This window comes from Prionailurus viverrinus, chromosome C1 (genome assembly GCF_022837055.1).
Source record: "Prionailurus viverrinus isolate Anna chromosome C1, UM_Priviv_1.0, whole genome shotgun sequence".
In the NCBI taxonomy this organism is placed as follows: Eukaryota; Metazoa; Chordata; class Mammalia; order Carnivora; family Felidae; genus Prionailurus; species Prionailurus viverrinus.
In genome coordinates, this window is record NC_062568.1 from 25,256,243 (window position 1) to 25,275,808 (window position 19,566).

Sequence of the window (19,566 nt, forward strand, 5' to 3'; positions counted from 1 at the left end):
TCCTAAAGCCCTAATGTTCAGCCTCTTGTCTGATGACTCAGGTGAAAGGCAGCGGTATTCTCTTCCTCACCACAGGGAATGGGTGGCTTCTGCCTGTTTGCTCAGATGGCCCTGAGTCCTGCCCTTTGGTAACTCGGCCACATCAATGTGGCAGGGCCACCGGGGCCTCTGGTCTCTGCCCACAGCCGGTGGTGAATAGGCCCCAGAGCAGCCTGTGGGCGCTGGGGGGTTGGATGCCTGCTAACAGCCCGTGGGAGGAGTTGGGGACCTCACCACAGATGGTCGTGGCCTTGGATTGCACTGACTCAGGCAAAGTTGAGGCTTGTGAGTGAAAGTTTCCAAGCAGACAGTAGGCTTAAGTGGAACCAAATTAATAAGTGACCGTTGGGGGAAAAGGTCTGTCTGGAGTTTATTCATCAACGGCCTTGACCTTTGGGTTGTCGATTTTAAGGGACAGGGAGCCAAGGGTCCAGGGGCCACTGGCTGGGGCCTGTTCCTGGCTCACGGGGCAACCGCTGCAGTTGACCCCATACACAGGAGGGAGAGGGGAAAACACGAGGGGGTGGTGCTGGCCGCTGCCCTTTCTCCACGGTGGGGCTGGCTTTCTTCGGCCGCTCTTACTCACTTCCCTGTTTTGCAGGGGTGCTGCCGCTAAGCCCTCTCACCAGGAGGACGGCTTTGGCAGTTTTCTCTTGGTAAGCATCCACGCTATGGGCCTCGAGAGCCAAGTCCAATTCGAAGCATGCACCGGAAATGAAAAGAGAAAGGAGTCTAATTTCCTTCGGTACTAAGTGCTTTCCAAACCCAGGAGCTCCCTTGGAAGGAAAAGGAGAGAGGGCAAGAGAGGAGGAACAAGACAGAACTTCGAGGACTTCAATTAGGCTAATTGTTCCTCTCACAAGCAAGTGACACGAGGCAGTGGGGGTGGGGGGGAGGAGGAGCCCACTTATTCTGAATGCAAACGGCCGGGGAATGTTAAAAATACCTTGCAGAGTGAGAGACTTCAGAGAACCGGATGTGTCTTTCTAAATACAAAAATTGACAAGAGTGACAGGGAGACAGGGAGAGGAGGGGAAACGGGGGAGGGAGAGAGAATTAAGGATGAGGTTAAGTATCGGAGGCTTGACCCCAACAGAGCCTTCTTGCCAATTTGGCGCTGGGGAAAAGAGACCCCAGAAAGATTTTTCTCTGACCTTCCTGACCTTTTTGGTTCAAGCCGGAAGCATCCACGAGGGAGTGGGGAGGAAAACAGGAAGCTACTTAGTAGGGATGATAAGCCAGATGATAACCTGTAACTTGCCTGCTTCCCCTGCTCCAGGTCGAGTGCGAGGCAACATCCTTGTCCCCTTTTTGCTGCCAGAGACTCCAGCAACCTGAGTTCTCCCCATCCCTAGGGCTGAGTCCTGTGTGGGGAAGGTGGACCCTGCAGCCCCAAACAGGGCAGGAGCGTGTTTTCCTGGCCTTTCACGCTTCCCAACACGTGTTAAGTCACGCTCACCAGCTCCCCGACTTTTTCCTTCCCAGAGCCATGCTTCTCCCCGCTGCCACTATGAATATACATAAGACGACCTCTTAGCAATTTCCCTGGGAGATTTGCTGGCATAAGCATAACAGAATTTGGCCCTCAGTCGACAGAGGTGCTTAGTCAAATTTCCCTGAGCCCAGACCCAAGCTCTCTGTGCATCACGCTTCAGTCCGTGCCAGCCGTCTGCAGCCCAGCCAAAGGCACCAGGAGCAAAGACACCCGACAGAGGAGCTCTTCTAACAGACACCCTTGCTAACGTCCACTGCGGGGAATCAGCAGGCTTGAGATGCCGTAAAAGTATTATCAGGCTGCGCATTTAACTCAGACAAAGAGGAACTTATGAGTTACCCTAAGTCATCCACTGGGTCAAGAGTAGGTCTGGGATTAGAAAACCCATCTTATGACTCTTCGTCACATGAGGCCTCATCCATCCCGGAAACCCTCGGGTTTTCCGTGAAGACTACCTCTCGCTAGGAGAAAGCCATTATGTAGGTGTGAAGCAGTCCCAGGAGGATAACGATGCCATCGATTCACCACCTCATAGGGCTACCTGGGCTCCCACCAGGGCTACCTGGTTAAAGAGGGGTCTGTCTCCTGCACAAGGACGCGCTGGCCTGGACGTAGGCCCTGCTCCCTTGCACCTTTCTCGCCCGCTGGCCCCGTTAACTTTTCAGTACTTGCAACACCTTGGTCACAAGGAATGTCCAGACTGCTCGTGAATCATAAGGGGACACTGAACACCCATCAGAGCACTGGCACATCACAGGTGCACGTTTGGAGCAGAACGTGATCGTCGGCACATTCTTTTCCGCACGGAAAACTCGTGCTATTGTTTCAATGAGCAAGGACTTTCAGATAGAGCCCGCTGGACGGTACAAAGCACATTCACATTCTTGACATTACAATGCTACCTTCCCCTTCCCCTTCATTTAAGGGACCTCGGTGTCAAGGAGGCATTTCTAAAGCACTCACAGTTGTCCAAATGTCCACTTGGTATCTCCCAAGCTACACATTCCCAAGGCGGCAGGGCTGACGTTGTGAGACCAGCTGAGCTGTCTTGGGTGACTGACAACCTCTCTGGGCTTCAGTATACAAGTCCTGACAGCACCAGCTTCCCAGGGCCACTGTGAGGACTGGATGGATTGCTATTTGTAAAGCAATTAGAATGGAGTCTCTTAACTGAGTCCCTAACACTGGCTTCGAGACTCTAACCGGTACAGCACAGACAACAAGAGTCAATGTGAATCTTTGACCTACCAGTGTAGCCTCCGATTTTTAACTCGCTTGCAGCTGCTTCCTCAAATAGCAGCCAGATCCTTCGGGGCTAGTCTCCGCTGGGGCGGCGGGGACCTGGCTACTAGTTTATCAAGGAAGCTGGTGGGGTTTCTGCGTGTGGTGGCAGCGGTGGAAATGGGGAGATCTCCAGGGGGAAAGTAAATCCCAAAGTCAAGAGCTGGCCTACTGTAGTCCAGCCCCTGCCCCCAGATGGATTTCTCCCTCACTGCCTCTTTGAAGATGGGGTGCTACTCCCTACACTCTTCACTCGGGAAGGCTCTTTCTTCCATGCCATGGGATCCACGGGGCTTTTATTTCCCCTGAAGGAGAACCTCAGCTTGAGGTTTCCTCCCAACCCCCCACCGGGGTCACTGTTCAGCAGGTGCTGGGGTGGGGTGGGGGGGGTCCTGCCATTAGGTGTCAGAGGTGGCGGGAGGGAGCCCCGGGAGGTGGTGGGAGTGTGGCTCACGGATGCCCAACGGCACAGCATGGTGCTTACTTGCAATCGTGCTTCTCAATTTCGAAGTGAGGGTTGAAGTTGAGGACGATCTTCTGGTTGGGTTCAGGGGCGTAAACAATCCACTCGCAGTTCTGGTGGGAGGGGTAATCCTGGGGGTAACCTGGGGAGGTGATATAGCCAGCATCTTTGGAATTCAAACGACCTCCACAGGCTGAGTCTGAAAGAGAAGGCAAAGAAGCCAGAGAACTTCAAATATGCTACAGCCTTCCCCCCCCGCCCCCCCCCCCGTTCTTTTCGCTACCAGTGGCTGATTAAAACCGTCTTACAGACCTTTTATGGCAGTCCAGAAGACTAACCTACTTACTCATTCAGTGGAAGAGATTATTTCAGCTCATCTTCCCCACCCCACTCACCCAACTGCACACATACACACACACACACACACACACACACACACACAGACGTGCTCACAATTGCACACACTCCTCAAATTAAAATATTCCAGAAAATGATCATAAATATACTTAATTACATGGTCTGAGATTAACAAAAACAAGAGAGCTGCAAACATAACATGCCCCCTGCCTTTTCCTGTCTCCCCTCCTTGGCCCGTCTTCTTCTGGTGCAAACCTCTCATCTCTATCTTTATCTCATAAATCCTTCATTTCATTCGGTGTCTCCCAGCCCAGCCCAGCCCAGGCAGCCAGAAGTAACGGCTCCAGGAACTGACAACAGTGGTTTTGTGGGGCCGACCCACAACCGAGCCTGGTAACAATTACATGTGATGGGGAAGAAAGCATTTTCAGCTTTGGGCCAGAACGGGCCCTGGAGGGTGATTTTAGCTTCTTCTTCTCCTTCTTCTTTTTTTTTTTAAGAAAGAAAAAGCAAAAGCCCCAAACATTTAATTCCACATACACCACAAATTTGATTTATTATTTCATTATACACCGAGTGGAAAAAATCTGCATCGCAGAATTCACTGGCTCTGACCTCAGAGTTTCGACAAAAGTGCTTTGTGCTTTTCTCTCGCTTTCTACCCACTGTCCCTCCTGCCCGGTCACCACCACCAGGGTGTGCTGCTGCTTTGTCCGGCGGCAACCAGTAACCAGCCATTTGAAAGGAGGCTGCAGGGGATGTAACGGACCCCACCTTCCCAGCGGTGCCTGGCTGGAGGTAAACAGCTTCACGTGAGCCAGGAGGCGAGGGGGCGACTTCAAAGGCAGACAAGGTGGGCGCTGACATTTGAAGAATCTCCTGTACTGGGGAGTGAAGTTCTGTCATCCCCAGGAGGGGTTCCTGGGGAATGGGGGTTTTGCTTAATACCACAGTAGAACAGAAGACGGGAAGGCACAAGAGCCCTGGAAATATTCAGAAGCCTCCTGGAGACCTTCCTGAGACGCATGCCTCTCTTAGCATCAATCACGATTTAATATCGCCATCTGCATGGAGCAGCATGGGCCCGTGAATTATGTATTACGGCTCAGCAGCCACCCTACAGGACGGGGTCTTTCTCCCGTGTTCACTCTTTGAGGGAAAGGGTCATGCATTTTTTAACTCTACAGGTGCACTTTACTATCCCCCATGTCTGTTGGCATTACTGTCTTCCAGACCTCTGCTTTAGATTACCAGCCTGACAGGCTTTAAATGCATAAAAGATGGGCACGCCGCACAATGGTGGTTGGGACACACAAATCCACACAAGTAGCCTTTTAGGCATCGTGCCTCCGAGAGCTCAAACTGTGCTGTGCTGAACTGCCCAGAATCTAATGGATTCAGGTTCCACTTCCTACTGGGTGGAAAACAAAAGCAGGCCATTTCCTCTGCCTAGCAGCGGCCACATCATCCTCTAACTAATGACCCCGCACCCTCCCCAGTCCAGCAGGACAATGGGCCCAGCCCTCCCGCACAGACAGAGAGGAGGCCAGCAGTGAGGCCCGGTGCCGCCCACTCCTCTGCAGCCAACCCCCACAGGCTGCCCCGGTGCCCGTGCCACCGCCATGTCGGGCACCCGACAACTTGCAGCAAGTCACGTTGTAGCCCATTGGTGCTGGCTCATTCATGCACGTGAAACTGGCTGAGAGGGACCCTCTGAGAAAGCAGCGGTGTGGGGGCTTCGATCACCAGCTGCTCTTACCACGCTAGCAGGAGAGGGAAGTTTCAACTGGGTTCCCCTCCTCTGCTAGCTATTTTGCTGAAGAGTATTGCCCTGCCGCACACTCACCCCAAACCGCGCTTTTCGCCTCGGACCTCATCAGAGGGAACCTGAGCTGAGCTCCTGTTTAGTAACTGTTATGGTTTCCACATCAACCACCCTCTCTCCCTCCTTCTCCCACCCCTGGCCTGCTTCTCTCCAGCTGCTCCTGAAAGAAGAACTTCTCCTCCTCAATTTTCCACTCCGCCCCCCTCTCTCCCCACCACCAAGTTCAAGCTTTTAGTAATTAGACCGGGCACACATCATCAGCAATAAAGACAGGAAACTTCCTCATAGGCAGGTTTCGTTTCTCATCCACACCAGGAGCATTTTCCCACTCAGAAAACACTTTTAAATGATACACAACCCATGGCTGGTAGTCTGTATTTTCCACGGTAAAAAACTTAACTGAAAGATAAAGGAGTAACACATCTCTTTCTGTCCTTTCTTTATCCGAAGAAAATCAAGGTGCTTTATTAAAATTTTTGAAAACTCATTAAAACATCTGCTTTGCTTTCGTGTGGTTAACCCTTTCGATACCCAAACATTTATAAACTCACATTCTTGTGTGGATGGCCCTCACACTCAGAAACACACACAGACGTGGATATTGCACATATATCGGGTACGTAGACATATTAGAGTGTCACACTTCAGTCCCGCACACACTTTCACACCCTCTCATAAAATGTCACACCTCATTTGCGCAGACATATATCCACCAAGATAAATACTAGAATTTCTGTCCCTATTTTTCTTGGAGAGAACTGAATTCTTGAAATATATCAGTAAAACTTGTAAGGAAAACACACTTAATCCCTCTACACCTCCTCTTGATAATGCATATTTCATATCCAGGTTTGGGGGCCCTTCATTTCTTAAATACAAAGACACCCCCAACCGAAATGAGCTGGACTTTCTTCTGACCATCTATTACCTTGGAGGCCTGTATTGTGTCCCCCTGTATTATGTGGAACAGCATAAATGCTCTCTGTCCTGTCTCAGAGGAGTCCAGCCCAGGCAAAAGAGAGTTGAACTCAAGGGCAAACCCCTTTAGGCCAGTCTCCACAGACTGAAGGGGAGTTGACCCTGGTGAAGTTTGAGCTACTGAGCCTGTTTGGTGAGTTAACAAGGGACTTCTTTCTCCAACCATTTTGTGAATACCTTTCACCTGGGGCAAATTCATTTCCCAAAGAGGAGCAGGCAAACCCAGGCCTGGGCTGTTCAGATGGGGTTTTCTCCTACATCTGGGAGGGAAGCCTGAGGGATGAGTCAGCTGAGGCCAGATAAAGACCTGGAGGCCCAAGAATAAAAGGATTAAAGTGACACCTCTAGATGTAGTTGGAAAGAAAGTCTTAAAGTCACAGAGGCCTGATTTTTTTTTCCTCCAAGATGAGTATCTAGGTGTTTTTATTTCACATATGAAATGTCAGATTATTTCGGACATCTGTATCTTTCTGTCTCTCTTTTTTTCGTTTTTGTTTTTGTTTTCTCTTCCTCCGGTGCCCTTGTTTTGCTGGTCACCTAAGTATCATCTGATGCTGCCTGCAGGTAAACTGGCTCCCGATCTCAGTAAAGGGATTTTGTATTCATCCACTTAACAATTCTAAGGTGCTCTGCCAGCCTCGGAAGGAACTCAACCTCCTACAGAACCCAATTTAGGACACACCGCAGTTCCTCCGTAACATCAGATTTTTAGGAAGTCATAAGGAATAAAAGAAAATCTTAAAAAAAAAAAATCTGGTCACCTTCTAAGGAAATTCAACAGAAGTTGTTTTAAAGGAACACTCTATGGCTTAACCTTGACAGCGGGATTCACTAAAAGAAGCCTGACTGTTGTGAGTACTTAAAAAAAAAAAATTTTTTTTAACGTTTATTTATTTTTGAGACAGAGAGAGACAGAGCGTGAACAGGGGAGGGGCAGAGAGGGAGACACAGAATCCGAAACAGGCTCCGGGCTCTGAGCGGTCAGCCCAGAGCCTGACACGGGGCTCGAACTCACAGACCGTGAGATCATGACCCGAGCCGGAGTCGGACGCTCAACTGACCGAGCCACCCAGGCGCCCCATGAGTACTTTTAAATAATTAGAATGGCAATGGCTTACTTCAGGACAGGGAGAGACACCAGGTGACACCAGGCGACAGAAAGCTGGCAGTCCCACAGCAAAGGGAGAAAAATCAGATCACCTGGATTAGCCGAACTGAAAAAAAAAAGTCCTGGGCAAAAATGGACGTTTAGGACTCGCTGAAGGTGGGATTGGAGAGTCCGGCTGTTGTCGGAGGTGCGTCTGGGGTAACGAAGCGGGGTGGGGTGGTCTGAGAGTAGTTAAGAGGGGACACGGCACTTGGATTCTTGGTGACCTTCCTGGGTCTCAGCTTCCTAAACTGTAATTCAATGAGTGGATTGAATGAAGTGGGATGAAGCGTGTAGTTTTCAAAATTCTTCTTAGAAGGTGTTTGTTTTCTCTTTGGATAAAACTCTACCCAGAACTCCAGTGTCCAAAGCAGAGAGAAGTGGAGCTCTCTTGGATGCAGGAGGTAGGGTGACGAGAAGAGGTGTTGAGTCTGGGCCCCGCAGTTCCCTCATCACCTCTGAGGGGCTTTCTCCGTAAGAAGATCGGGCTTCTTGGAACAGGACGTGACACCCACCGAACTAGGCATCAGTTCCCTTATTACTTTAAAATGCCTTGTGAAAGAGAAGGAGTAGGCTGATTGGAAGACATCTCTTTCTTTTTCAAGTTTATTTTTATTTATTTTGAGAAAGGTACAGAGAGCAAGAGGAGGAGGAGCAGAGAGAGAAGGAGAGAGAATCCCAAGCAGGCTCCACGCCATCAGCCCAGGGCCTGATGTGGGGCCGGAACTCACTAACCGCAAGATCATGACCTGGGCTGAAATCAAGAGTCGGCCACTTAACCGACCGAGCCACCCAGCCACCCCAAACATCTATTTCTTGTATGTACCTGAGGGCCATACACTTGGTGGAGAAAAGCAGTCGGTCTCATTTCCTATGAAAATACTGTCCTTTATTTCTTAAACAATTTATCCTTTGTCCACAGCATAACCCCATCCCGTTTCCACTTCTACAGCATTTCCTTCTTTAAGTTATTAGTAGCAGGGCAAAGAAGAAGCTCTTTCTCCTACTTGAAAAGAGAGACGGTTGTCACCTTGCCACCTGACTGACAAGAAGCCTTGTCTTCAATGTGGTCTCACCACGGGCAAGCTGTGTGACCTTGGGTAAGTCAGTAAACACCTCTGAGCCTTTGTTTTTTCATCTGTAAAATGAAGGGAGTGATTCTAAAGGTCAGTTCCAGGTTCTAAAATGCGAAGCCTGTATAATGAGGTGAGGAAAAGATCCTATACAACCGATAGGTGGAACCAAAAATGTAAAACCTGGTCTCCCCTCCTAGAGAACGAGACATTTGTTCAAGGTGCCGCTTCTGTTTCCTCTGTTTGGTAAGCCTTGAAACAACCCCTAGGATTTTTCCGATGAACATGCCCGTCTTGCATTATGGAGAGTTCAAATGTCTCTTTTAATCACATTAGCTCTACTGACGTGAGTTTCTCTCCTTAACTGAGTCTGTGGCTGCATGCTTAATAAATAGTGTGGATGTTCCGCAGTGTGTGTGTGCGTGTCCACAACAGCGATGCATAAAAGGAAAGCCCAAGAAGAGTTTCTTCAAATCCCTTGCCTGAATCATCTAAGTCCTCCGCTCAGGGTTTTAACCAAATTTTGCTCGCTAACCCCGGATAAGCTGCTTTTTAAGAGTTATTTCTGGGAGCCGAGGCTGGATTTTGTTTTATTCAAAGCGACTTCAGTCTGTCACAAGACAGTCTCATAAAATCTGTATCTTGGCTTAAGCTGGGAAGAAATGAACCAATCCATCAGCCTAGGAATGTGGCTGTTTGACCACTTCCTAAGGCAACTGGGAGGGGATTCAATCTATTCAATTTATGGGGCCGGGTGCCATTGAGTGATGTACTCCTGAAGGCACAGCAAATGGAAATCTCTGTGAACTTTTGCAGTGATAAAGTTCAAAATCTGAATAAAAGAACCTCCGGGAGGACAGGATGGAGGGGATGAGAGAGAGGGAATGAGGCCAGCCTGTGAGCATGGAGAGAGGAGTGAGGAACCGGGCAGGCTTTTGCTTCGGAAACACTTCCCGTGGATTCGGAGGGGACAGAACTGGAAATTGGGTCTGGAAGTAGGCCCTTTGGAAAGTCTTCCCCCCTTAATCTGGATTCTAAACATGAACCTTCATTTCAGTGTTACAACGTAAGTTCGATGCGATGACCCCCTCTGACCTCGAATCATGCCACCTGTGGTAACCTTGTTATTTGTCATCTTATATCAGAAACAAATGCAATTCCAATAGGGCAGTCAATATAATAGCATTAGTTTATATTTATGTCCACTCTTTTCCAGCCCTCATTGCAAATGCAATTTTGATGCCCTTGATGAGAGATCTGGGATTACAATTCCTGACCATTTCAACAGACATTTGGGGAAGGAAATGGAAGAAGAATAATTTTGAGGTCTCTCCAAAAACCAAAGGAGAATAAAAGGTAATATAATATTTTTTTCCATTTATTTTGATTAACTGAAGGCTTATGTTGAAACGTCAATGGCTCCCCATTGGTTAGTGAATGAAATCCAACTCCCGAGGCCTGGCAACGGGGCCTTGCATTTAGCCGAACCTATCATTTCCGACCTTCTTTGCAATCATTTCCCTCCACACGTTCTAAACTGCAGCTCCCGAGTGTTCCCCAAATACACCAGTGTCCATTCCTCTGCTCCCATCTTCCCCTATTACACCTTTTCCAGCTCTAACGCCCATCCATCCTCTCCACCCGGGCTCAGATGTGACCTCCACCCTTCCCTCCCTGGTGCCTCACACCAAGACTACTGTTCCCCCCTCCCTGTCTGGAACCTCCGAGACGGAAGCTCTTTAATGTCCTTCTAAGGCGTGTGAGGGCTCCGGAAGGCCTTATCTGTTCTCCTCCACCGCGGCAACTCGAGGGTGTGACTCCTTCCTCGGTGAACTTTATAGGATCAGACTCAGAGTCTTACCCAAAAGTCAGACTCGGTGACGTTTGGTGAATTATTCAGTTACTAGCTGCCTAACATAACACCAGAAGCAGCCCTAGCTGCCACGGACTCCGAGGAAGCCTCAACACAATCACTCTGCTTCTCTAGTACGACTCTTCTTCCCCAGCCCGCAGCTGCTGTTGAATGCGGAGATGTTTTTGTGGTGAACCGAGAGTTTCAGTTAACTTGTTTGGAACAATAATACCTGGTCATGAGGCAGGGTTGAGTCCTGTGAACCATGTCTCCAAAGACACTCTAAGCCTCCGCTAATAATGATGCAGGTCAAAGGATATTTACATCTTAATCCTAATGATGGTAAAAATAATTTATCTGAGGGTCTCTTGGCCTCCCTCACTCTTCCAGAGGTGAGTTCTAGATATTTGTTGTCAGTAGCAGCAGGAAGATGCACATTACTTCTTCGTCACTAAGCTGTTTGCTGGTAACAGATTATCTCTTGCTGGGTTTCAGTTCCTTTCTCTCTACTTCTATCTCCCCATCTCCCTTCCCCTGGCCCCCATTATGCCTTTAGGGCACATCTGTTTTATTTTTTTGCCGTTATCAAAGCAATTATTATTACGGCTTGGCCCAGTAATTTGCAATTCCCTCTATCTTCTTTGCTGAAAGACTGGCCAGAGCCCAGATCACTGGTTATCAGGATCCTTGGAGGCAGTGAGCAGGGTATCACTGGCTTTGTGCATTAAGCAGGCCAGCAGCCCCGTCCTCTGCACACTACTGGGGAGAGCTTTCCTTTTGTTATTCCCAGCTCCCCCACCCCTCCTTTTTTTCTGGATTAGATCCTGACTCTTTTATGAAGACCCAGAGGGAAATGGGATTATTAAGAGTCTTGCTGGGTAAAAGCTATTTTGTCTTTATGATGACTTTCTTGAGTTCAGCTGCTGAGGGGCTTTAATGCCAGAGTAGAAGTTATTGCACATTCAGGGGAGCACCGTGCACAGAGTGCTCCCTGCTGAGCACACCTTCTGTGATGAAGGATGGAAAGGGAGGAAAGGGGAGGAAAGGAAAGGAAAGGAAAGGGAAGGAAAGGAAAGGGAAGGGAAGGGAGGGAAGGGAGGGGAGGGGAGGGAAGGGAAGGGAAGGGAAGGGAAGGGAAGGGAAGGGAAGGAGAGAGATAAAAAATAAGTAGAGGCAAGAGCACTGAAAGCAGAAGAACAAGGAGAGAAAAAAATGGCAACGAGGAGACGTAAATTTTAGATGAAAATCCAGCAAAGACTATTGCTCTCTGAAGAACAGTGTGAGTGATCATCTGAAGCTTATAAAACATAGACAAACGTTCAGTGGGGTGAGAGCCGAGAAAGAATAATTATTTACTTATTAAAAATAACATAAACATACTACAATGGTTATAATGTGCTTCCTATGGTCATGAGATACAGTGATTAAGTGCCTTTAGAATAGGCTTGATATGGGCCAAATAGTATTCTATGTAATCTGGCATAGCACAAAACAAAACAAAAACCTATGGAGCAGGTATTACTATCAAACATACTTTACAGAAAAAGAAATTGAGGTACAGAGAGATTAAGTGTTCTAGACCACAGAGCTGGCAAATGGCTGAGCTGGATTTTAAACCTAGGCAGTCTGGCTTCTGTACCTCAGAAGCTGGGAAGCCCAAAGAAGGGCTCCCCCAAACCTCTATGTGACAAACTTATTTAGTGCCATTTACGGAAAGACAAATGTTTTGCCTGTGTGAAAACTCCCTTTTCTCTTCCTGTGCCAGTACTCTGTCTGCGTGAACAATGAGAGACGTGTTCAAGGCTGGGCTGTGGGGAGGGCGAGAAGCACTTAACACCTTCTCCGCTGCCTGCACACGCTGGCACCCAGCTTCTTGTCATCCTGACTGTCTTTCCTGTGTACTGGAAACCAACGTATGTCTTCGGCTCTAGAGGGAGGGTGGTGTGGATAGATGTTTCAGGTCTGAAACCATGTGTCACAACATTGAGGGGTTTTTTGCTGGCAACTCCCATTTGTCTCCTTTTCTCAACCCCACTCAACCCTATCCTAAATGCCACATTGTTATTGTTCTACTGGATAGGAGCAGCGTTTTCAGAAACGGGGGATTTATTTTTATAGCACAGCTGGTCTGCCAAAGGTCACATAATTTGGCAACGTTCCCAGTGGTTAAAAATTAATTTCTTCTTATTAATACAACCAAGGTCCCATAGGATGGGAGCTCAGCCTTATCTAAACTTGACAGCTTCCTAAACCTTCAGAAGATGCTTTCTCCTGGAGGGCCAGTCATGCTACAGGGCCACTGTGTCCAGGAATCCAGCCTCACCGAATCCTGTTAGGTAATGAAACCATTAAGCCCCTAGGCCATTTCTCATCAAGGCAGATAAAGCTTTAAAAAATGCTGTAGGCTCTCTAGGACAAACTTCTGCGGTATCTTCCATGAGTGGGTTAATTAAAAAAGAAAAGGAAGAAAAGCGAATTCTTTACCTGGAAGGAAAGGTACAAAGACTAACTCTTGGGGATCAAACTCCTATCTGCCATTCAAAGAGGGTGCCTCAACGATGATACAATGGTAAACAATGGTCAAATGACAAAATGCCTAAAATATGTTAATGATAACATAAACTACTGCCCAGATGTTATTTTTCAAGTCCTTTTTCATCCACGCAAGAAATAGAAAGGTATTATGCTTAAAAAAATTTTTTTTAACGTTTATTCATTTTTGAGAGAAAGAGAGAGAGAGAGAGAGAGAGAGAGAGAGAGAGCGAGCATGAGTGGGAGAGGGGCAGAGACAGAGGGAGACACAGAATCTGAAGCAGGCTCCAGGCTCTGAGCTGTCTGCACAGAGCCCAACGCGGGGCTCAAACTCACGAACTTCGAGATCATGACCTGACCCGACCGAAGTTGGCCGCTTAACTGACTGAGCCACCCAGGCGCCCCGGAAGGTGTTATGCTTCTGCTCCATCTTTTACAAAAGGAAAAAAATCTCAGTTCTATTTCCTCATCTTTCCCTCGACTTCTGGGGAATGTATTCTGAAAACTCTTACCAACGAACCTGGCTCTGAATTCAGTCAACCAAGAATTGTCCCACACTCTGGTCACCCAAAGTCAGCTCATTCTCTTGATTACTTTAATGAGCAGCTGAATGAAAGACACCAAGTAGGGGCCTCAGAATCACCTGAGTCCATGGCGTTTCTCCCCAGTGATGCCCCCAGACCCCTCCCAGCTCTTGTTTACATTCATGCCTCATTGCATGTGAATTGGCATCTGGGCTCCTAACTTTTTCTGTACTACAAAGATAGGAACTGGCCTTTCTGGTTGCAGAATATGGACTTCACATTCAACAGCAGGGGATGAGAGCCATTTGGTAGACAGCAGGAGTCCTGTCTAGACAGCCTGGGGTCCCAGTCACTGGAGCCTTCCAACCTTCCATTTTGCCAGTTGTGTGCTCTGTGACTTAATCGGAGGGCTCTGCAGAATGGCATCAAAGTCCAAACCAGTGGTGCTGCTTGGGCATTCACAACTCCACCAGGCACATCTTGGACAAGAAGGTGCTTGCCTGGAACACTCATGGGGAGCTCTCTTCTTTCCACTGTTTGCACTGTGTGTTCTGTTGGCAGTTGGTAACAGCTTCATTACCTCTAGTGGCTGTTTATGGGGTAAAGTTTACTGGGCACACGTTGAATGTGGGCATGAGACCAGTCCCCAGAGCATAGAGCAGGCTGTCTGTGTACAATCTAGGAGTTCACAGTTTTGCTTGCAAATTATTGTATCTATACCTACCCATAGTCATCCCGCATTTTGGGGAGACAGGCTAAAAAAGAACGTCTGCCCAATAAGGGCGCCTAGAACGTCACTGCTTCTCATTTAGGATTTGTTTGAACCCAGACCTATCTCCCACAGACAATTTAGACCTCTTATCTGATCATCCATTCCGGACGCAAGGTTGATTGGCCGCGTCTGCCCCGTGTCCATGGCAATGGTGTTTAAAGCCAAGCACAGATCAAAGCTGGGGGGGGGGGGCGCGGGTGGAGTGCGGGGGGAAGGTTGTTGGTTATAGGGTCCGGGTTCTTTGGGCCCCAAGTGGTGAGGAGGGGCGTTGGGGCTGGGAGTTGCCACCATCTGAAGAAGCCCATTGTCAGGGCCTGAATGATTTCCCGAGCAAACCCCAGACCCACCCCCCATCAACTCGAGCAAAGGGGAGTTTCGAGGCCAGGCGCTGACAACGAGTGGCCAGCGCCAGGGGGCTCTCCACTCAGTCTGAAAACGAAAGGAAAGGAGGCGGAGGGAGGGCAGCGAGCATTGAGCACACGCCAGTAAACCAGAGTGTGGATCCCCTCCCCTTCCAGAGAAATTCAACCGGAGCCGCAGAAGCTGCGACAAGGATGAGCCGGATCCTCTAAGCTTGCCAGGAAAGCTGATTCCCACCCCACCCCCACGGTTCCCAGAGGAGCAACCGGTTCATTCCACCACCACCACCCGCCAGCCCCAGGACGTTGGCTCTGCGGGTGCCCCCCACCCAGTCGCCGGGCGCCTGGGACCCGGTTGGAAAAACTGCGGTGCAGTCAGCCGGAGGCAAAGGGTGGGGGCAGCCGTTTAATCACCGCTCGCCTCGCCTCCATTAACTTGTATTGATATTAAAAAGAAATCAATCAGTGAAAATGAAGCATTGGCCGTGAATATTTTTTTCTCACGTGGAAAAGCAAGGAGCGAGGCGGCGGGGGAGGGGAGGCGGACCGCGCCGGAGACTGCAGGTTTCTCCCGAGCGGAGAGCCGCAGGGGCGACTTAACTTTCTGGCAGTGGGCAGCGTGGAGGAAATGCCGCAAGCCTCTCCCTGGGGGTGTCCTTAGTCAGGAGGAGGAGGCGACAAGGCTGGAGGAGTTGGAGGCGGCCAACTTCTCCCAGGCCCGAGCCTTGGTGTTGCTTTCGCTGGGAATATTTTTGCCTAATAGAATGTTTATGGATCGTTCGGCTGTGTTTCTGCTGCTCAGCCCAAACAAATCGATGCGGCGTTAGAGGCGGCGCGGAGGGCTGGGGCGGGCTGGGGGGCCACCACGTCCCCACCACGTGGATGCCGGCGCGCCGCGTGCTCTTCACCTGCTCAGGCGCACCGGCGGGCGCTGGGCGCTACTAGGGGCAGTGGAAGTTGCGCGCATTCCCGCGGCTAGAGCTGGCTCCTTTCCGCCCCTCTCCGCCCCGGATTCCGAAATCCGCCCCCCCCCCCCCCCCCCCCCGGCTTCCCACGTCCCAGCTTCGCCAGCGTTCTGATCCCCTGCTCCGCCTCAGCCCCGCGGAGCCGGCCCGCCAGGGGCGGCGGGGGAGGGGAGAGATTCAGCGCGGAGCAGAGTGCGGAAGGCAGGAGGGGGCGCTCCGGTCTGGGTCCTCGGAGCGGCCCCGAGCCCAGGAGGAGGGAGGCATGTCGGCGGCGCGGCTACGATCTGGCGAGGCAGCGTGGCAGAGAGTGGGGGAGCCTGATGCGCGCAGCCCGCGCGGCCTCCCTGCTGCCCGCCAGTCCGAGAGTGCCGCCGCGGCCACAGGGTTATTTGCTCAGTCGCTCCCCCTCATGCACCTTCCGCTCTCCCTTTCCCCTGACTCCTTCTCGGAACGGGTTCCCGCCGCCGCTGCCGCCGGCTGGGCTCGGCCCCCTCCCGGCAGACGCGCACCGGGTGAGTCAGAGGTCTAGCAGGGCCTCGCCCTTTGCCACCCGCTGCCAGCTCCCCGGGTGCCAGTCGGGTGCTCCAACAGGAAGTCCGAGCTCCCCGCGGCTTGCTTTCGCCTTTTCAAGGGGCTGGAGAATATCCACCTAGGGCGGGTCCCAGCTCCGCGTCCCACGAGGGGATCCCACCCCGGCGGTAAGGCTGCTGCGGCAGCGTCGTACTGGATGACCTGCCCCGCGCTCAGCGCCTCTGGGCTTCTCTAGAAGTGACGCAGCGCGGCCCGGGGCGAGGGTGGGAGGGGGTTCTGCAGAGAGCGCGAAAGGCAGGTGGCAGAGCGGGAGTGGGTTCGAGCGGGTGTCGCACACAAACGTACACTTCGCGCAGAGCTCGAGGACAGATGTGCGAACATCTGGGGTAGGAGATGGCCCCTGAGTCTTCACGACCCCTCCCGCTCCGCAGAGAACACAGAACCTGAAGTTGTATGTTGCGAGTGTGTGTGTGTATGTGTGTGTGTGCGTGCGCGCGCGCGCATGCCGGTGTGTGCCCCAGTGTGCGCGCGCTCGCCGGGGCCTACTAGAGTCCGTGCCTGAATACATAATATATACCGTGGGCATCTTCCCCGCGTGCGCGCGCGCGCGCGCACACACACACACACACACACACACAGCGAATCACACAAACATACATAATTTATGCAGCATCTAGGTCTGTGGGAGGTAATTTAATTTCGCTTCAAGCTGGGAACTTAGAATTAAGGCAAGAGGGAATCGGGAGACATAGGAAATCTCCCCAAGTGGGACCTGCACCCATCTTTTGATAACGATTTGCAGCTGCCCTGAAGACCAGCTATGGCAGAGAAGGAGCAGCAAACGGGTGGATTTCGATAGCAAGGGCATTCCTCAGGCTTCCTTCCCCTCAAATAAACACTCAAGCTTAAATGGGGTGTGTTGGCGGTGATAACCAGAGCACCAGGCGCAAAGCTTCCCCTTTAGGCGCCCACAGGACCCACTAGCCCGCTCTGATGGGGGAAAGGGGGGGACGTGCCCAGGGAGCTGCTGCAAGGGGTTAACCCTACCACTGCGGCCATAGCCTTGGAGGTGCCTACCGGTAAGGGCACTTCAGCCAGGCTTTATCTCCTCTTTCTCTTTCCCCTATTTCCTCCATAGATGGTTTCCCCCATTCTCAATCACCTGTAGCAGCTTCCAAGAGTTTTGTCAGATTCCAGACACTGTTCTCAGAGGGGAGAGAGGTTCACCCTGGAGAGTGGTGTGGGGAAGGAAGGACAAGCCCCACTAGATTCCCTGCAACCAGAAATCCCCGCTCAGGCAGGGTGCCCCTTGCCAGCCCACCTCCCCGCTGCCAAATACTGGCCCCAGACTCTTCTGGGCCTTGCAGTCCTTATCTCTGCAGTCTGTCCACACACCCTTTTTGGCAGTGGTTGAGAACAAATTCCACTCAAAAGTTTCTAACCACTTCACAAGAGTAAGAGACCTTCGAAGGCCACGCAGTCTGTTTTATCTAATACGGATTTTTAAAAGAACATGATTTACTTTCCCAGAAAACACATGGATGCAGGAAGGAGAGCGGGGACGACCAGCGCCTGGGTAGCCAACAGCGCCCAGCCCAGCCCCAAGCCCCCAGCTCAGCCGCAGGCCAACTTGCTCCATCAGCCTGAGCCCTAGGATTCTGAGGCGTATCCACACAGTCTGCAAAGAATCCACAGCATTGGAAAACCAAAACTAGACTCTTGTCTTTCCCAAGCCCTTCAGTTAACATTGCTCAATGGAGCTAAGTGGAGAGAATGCAAATGATTTATATTTCACTGGCTAGGTTGAAGAAACTCAAGGGAGATGTGTTCTGCCTCAAGACAGGGGGAAAAAAATCCCAAAAACTGTAATGCAAAGGCTTTGTAGTATTTTTAAACCTTTGATTCAGTCCATATGTGACATCTGAACACCGCCAAATTCTGTCTATGTTTCAAAACACACACACACACACACACACACACACACACACACAGTGCTAGCAGGAGAGAAAAGTTGGGTTTTAGAAGCGGTGGTGATATAGGGAGGGCCGGCTGGGATCTCTCTTTAAGTTATTTAGTATTGAGGGAGCCTCCTTCTATGCCATCCCATGTGCCCAGAATGAGCGGTTGTTTTTAAAGGGAAAAGCATGTTGAAATGAACAGAAAAAAAAAAAAAAAAAAACTTTTAGGGGCTTACCTGGTTGGCCTCTCACTTCGTGTCCTGAAAAGTAGAGAGCCAAGAAAACCCAGGTGAGAGGAAACATATCCATTTTGGAGAAGGAGGCTCTCTCCAGAGCTGGATTTGTAGATGTCTTGTATAATTTTAAGTCTTTGTGTTTTTCTCTCTCTTACGTTCTTCCTTACAGTGTCTTCTGCAAAGGTTTCTAATGGTCAGGGTTTCCCTCCTGGGTCCTGACGGCCCGTCTTCACCTTTATTCTTGCTGGATTCTCACCTAAGAGGAGGGTGGCTCTTGAAATCAGCAAAGCGGGAGCAAGCCAGGAAGGGGGGACGGGTTTCCTCTCTTAAAAACAAAACGCATCTATGTCCTCTCCAGTTCCTCAAAGTATCATTTCCTTTATCCTACAACATCACGAATATTTCCCGAAAGCCAAGCGTAAAAAAAAAAAAATTATAATAAAAATAAAAGCCCAGACTTGCTTTGGGCATCACACGGCCCCCAGGCAGCTGTGTGATCTCAGAGGCGTAAACTGACACACATCTCCAGGCACCCGGGACCGACACGCGGGCGGAGGCAGCGACCGCCGGACGGCCCGAGTGGGAGAGGCGGCCGCCCCGCTCTTGCCCTCGCCGGGTTCCCCTAGCGGGAGCCTCCCCAACGACTACACCCGCTCGGCCAGCCAGACGAGGGGAGTCCGAGGAAAGAAGCTGCGGCTGCGGCGGCGGCGGCTGCTGCTGCTGCTGTTGCTGCTGCTGCTGCTGCTGCTGGCGGGGCGGCGGCGGCTGGGATCGCCTGGGAGTGAGCGAGCCCCTCTCCGAGTTCGCTCGCGCCCGCCCTCACCTCCACCTCGCCCAGCGCCTCGCCGCGGTCTGCGCGTCTGAGGATGTGCCGGGGGCGGGCTGCGGGCTGGTGCCTCGCTCGCCTTCTCTGCTTCCCCTCCGGCTCCCCCCAGCCTTTTCAGGCCGAGCAGCATGTGGATGTCAGAGCCGCGGCAGAGCTATCCGATTACGCGCCGGCTCAGGGCCCGCCCCTTCTGTGTTCCTGATTAAAGAGGCAGCCGCGGAGACGAGCGGCGCACAGCCCAGCGCCGCGGCACCCGGCTCGGGCGGGGCGGCGGCGGTTCCCCACCCCCCCCCACCCCCCCCCCAGCCGCGGCCCGATCAAAGTTGAGGCGTCTCCCACCCAGGCTCTCCTCT

The 19,566-nt window shown here is 51.1% G+C and overlaps 1 protein-coding gene across 3 annotated transcripts in view; it reads right to left on the bottom strand.

Moving 5' to 3' along the window:
* The window catches only part of NRP2 (neuropilin 2), a 116,799-nt gene extending 97,458 nt beyond the window's left edge, over positions 1-19,341 (bottom strand). For all 3 annotated transcript variants that reach the window (XM_047870832.1, XM_047870831.1, XM_047870833.1), the window contains exons 1-2: positions 18,388-19,341; positions 3,300-3,477 (exon numbers count right to left, since the gene is read on the bottom strand). In XM_047870832.1, the coding sequence (XP_047726788.1) occupies positions 3,300-3,477; positions 18,388-18,460 (251 nt within the window). In that variant the 5' untranslated portion in view covers positions 18,461-19,341. The remainder of the gene's footprint in view (positions 1-3,299; positions 3,478-18,387) is intronic.
* Positions 19,342-19,566: the final 225 nt, after the last annotated feature.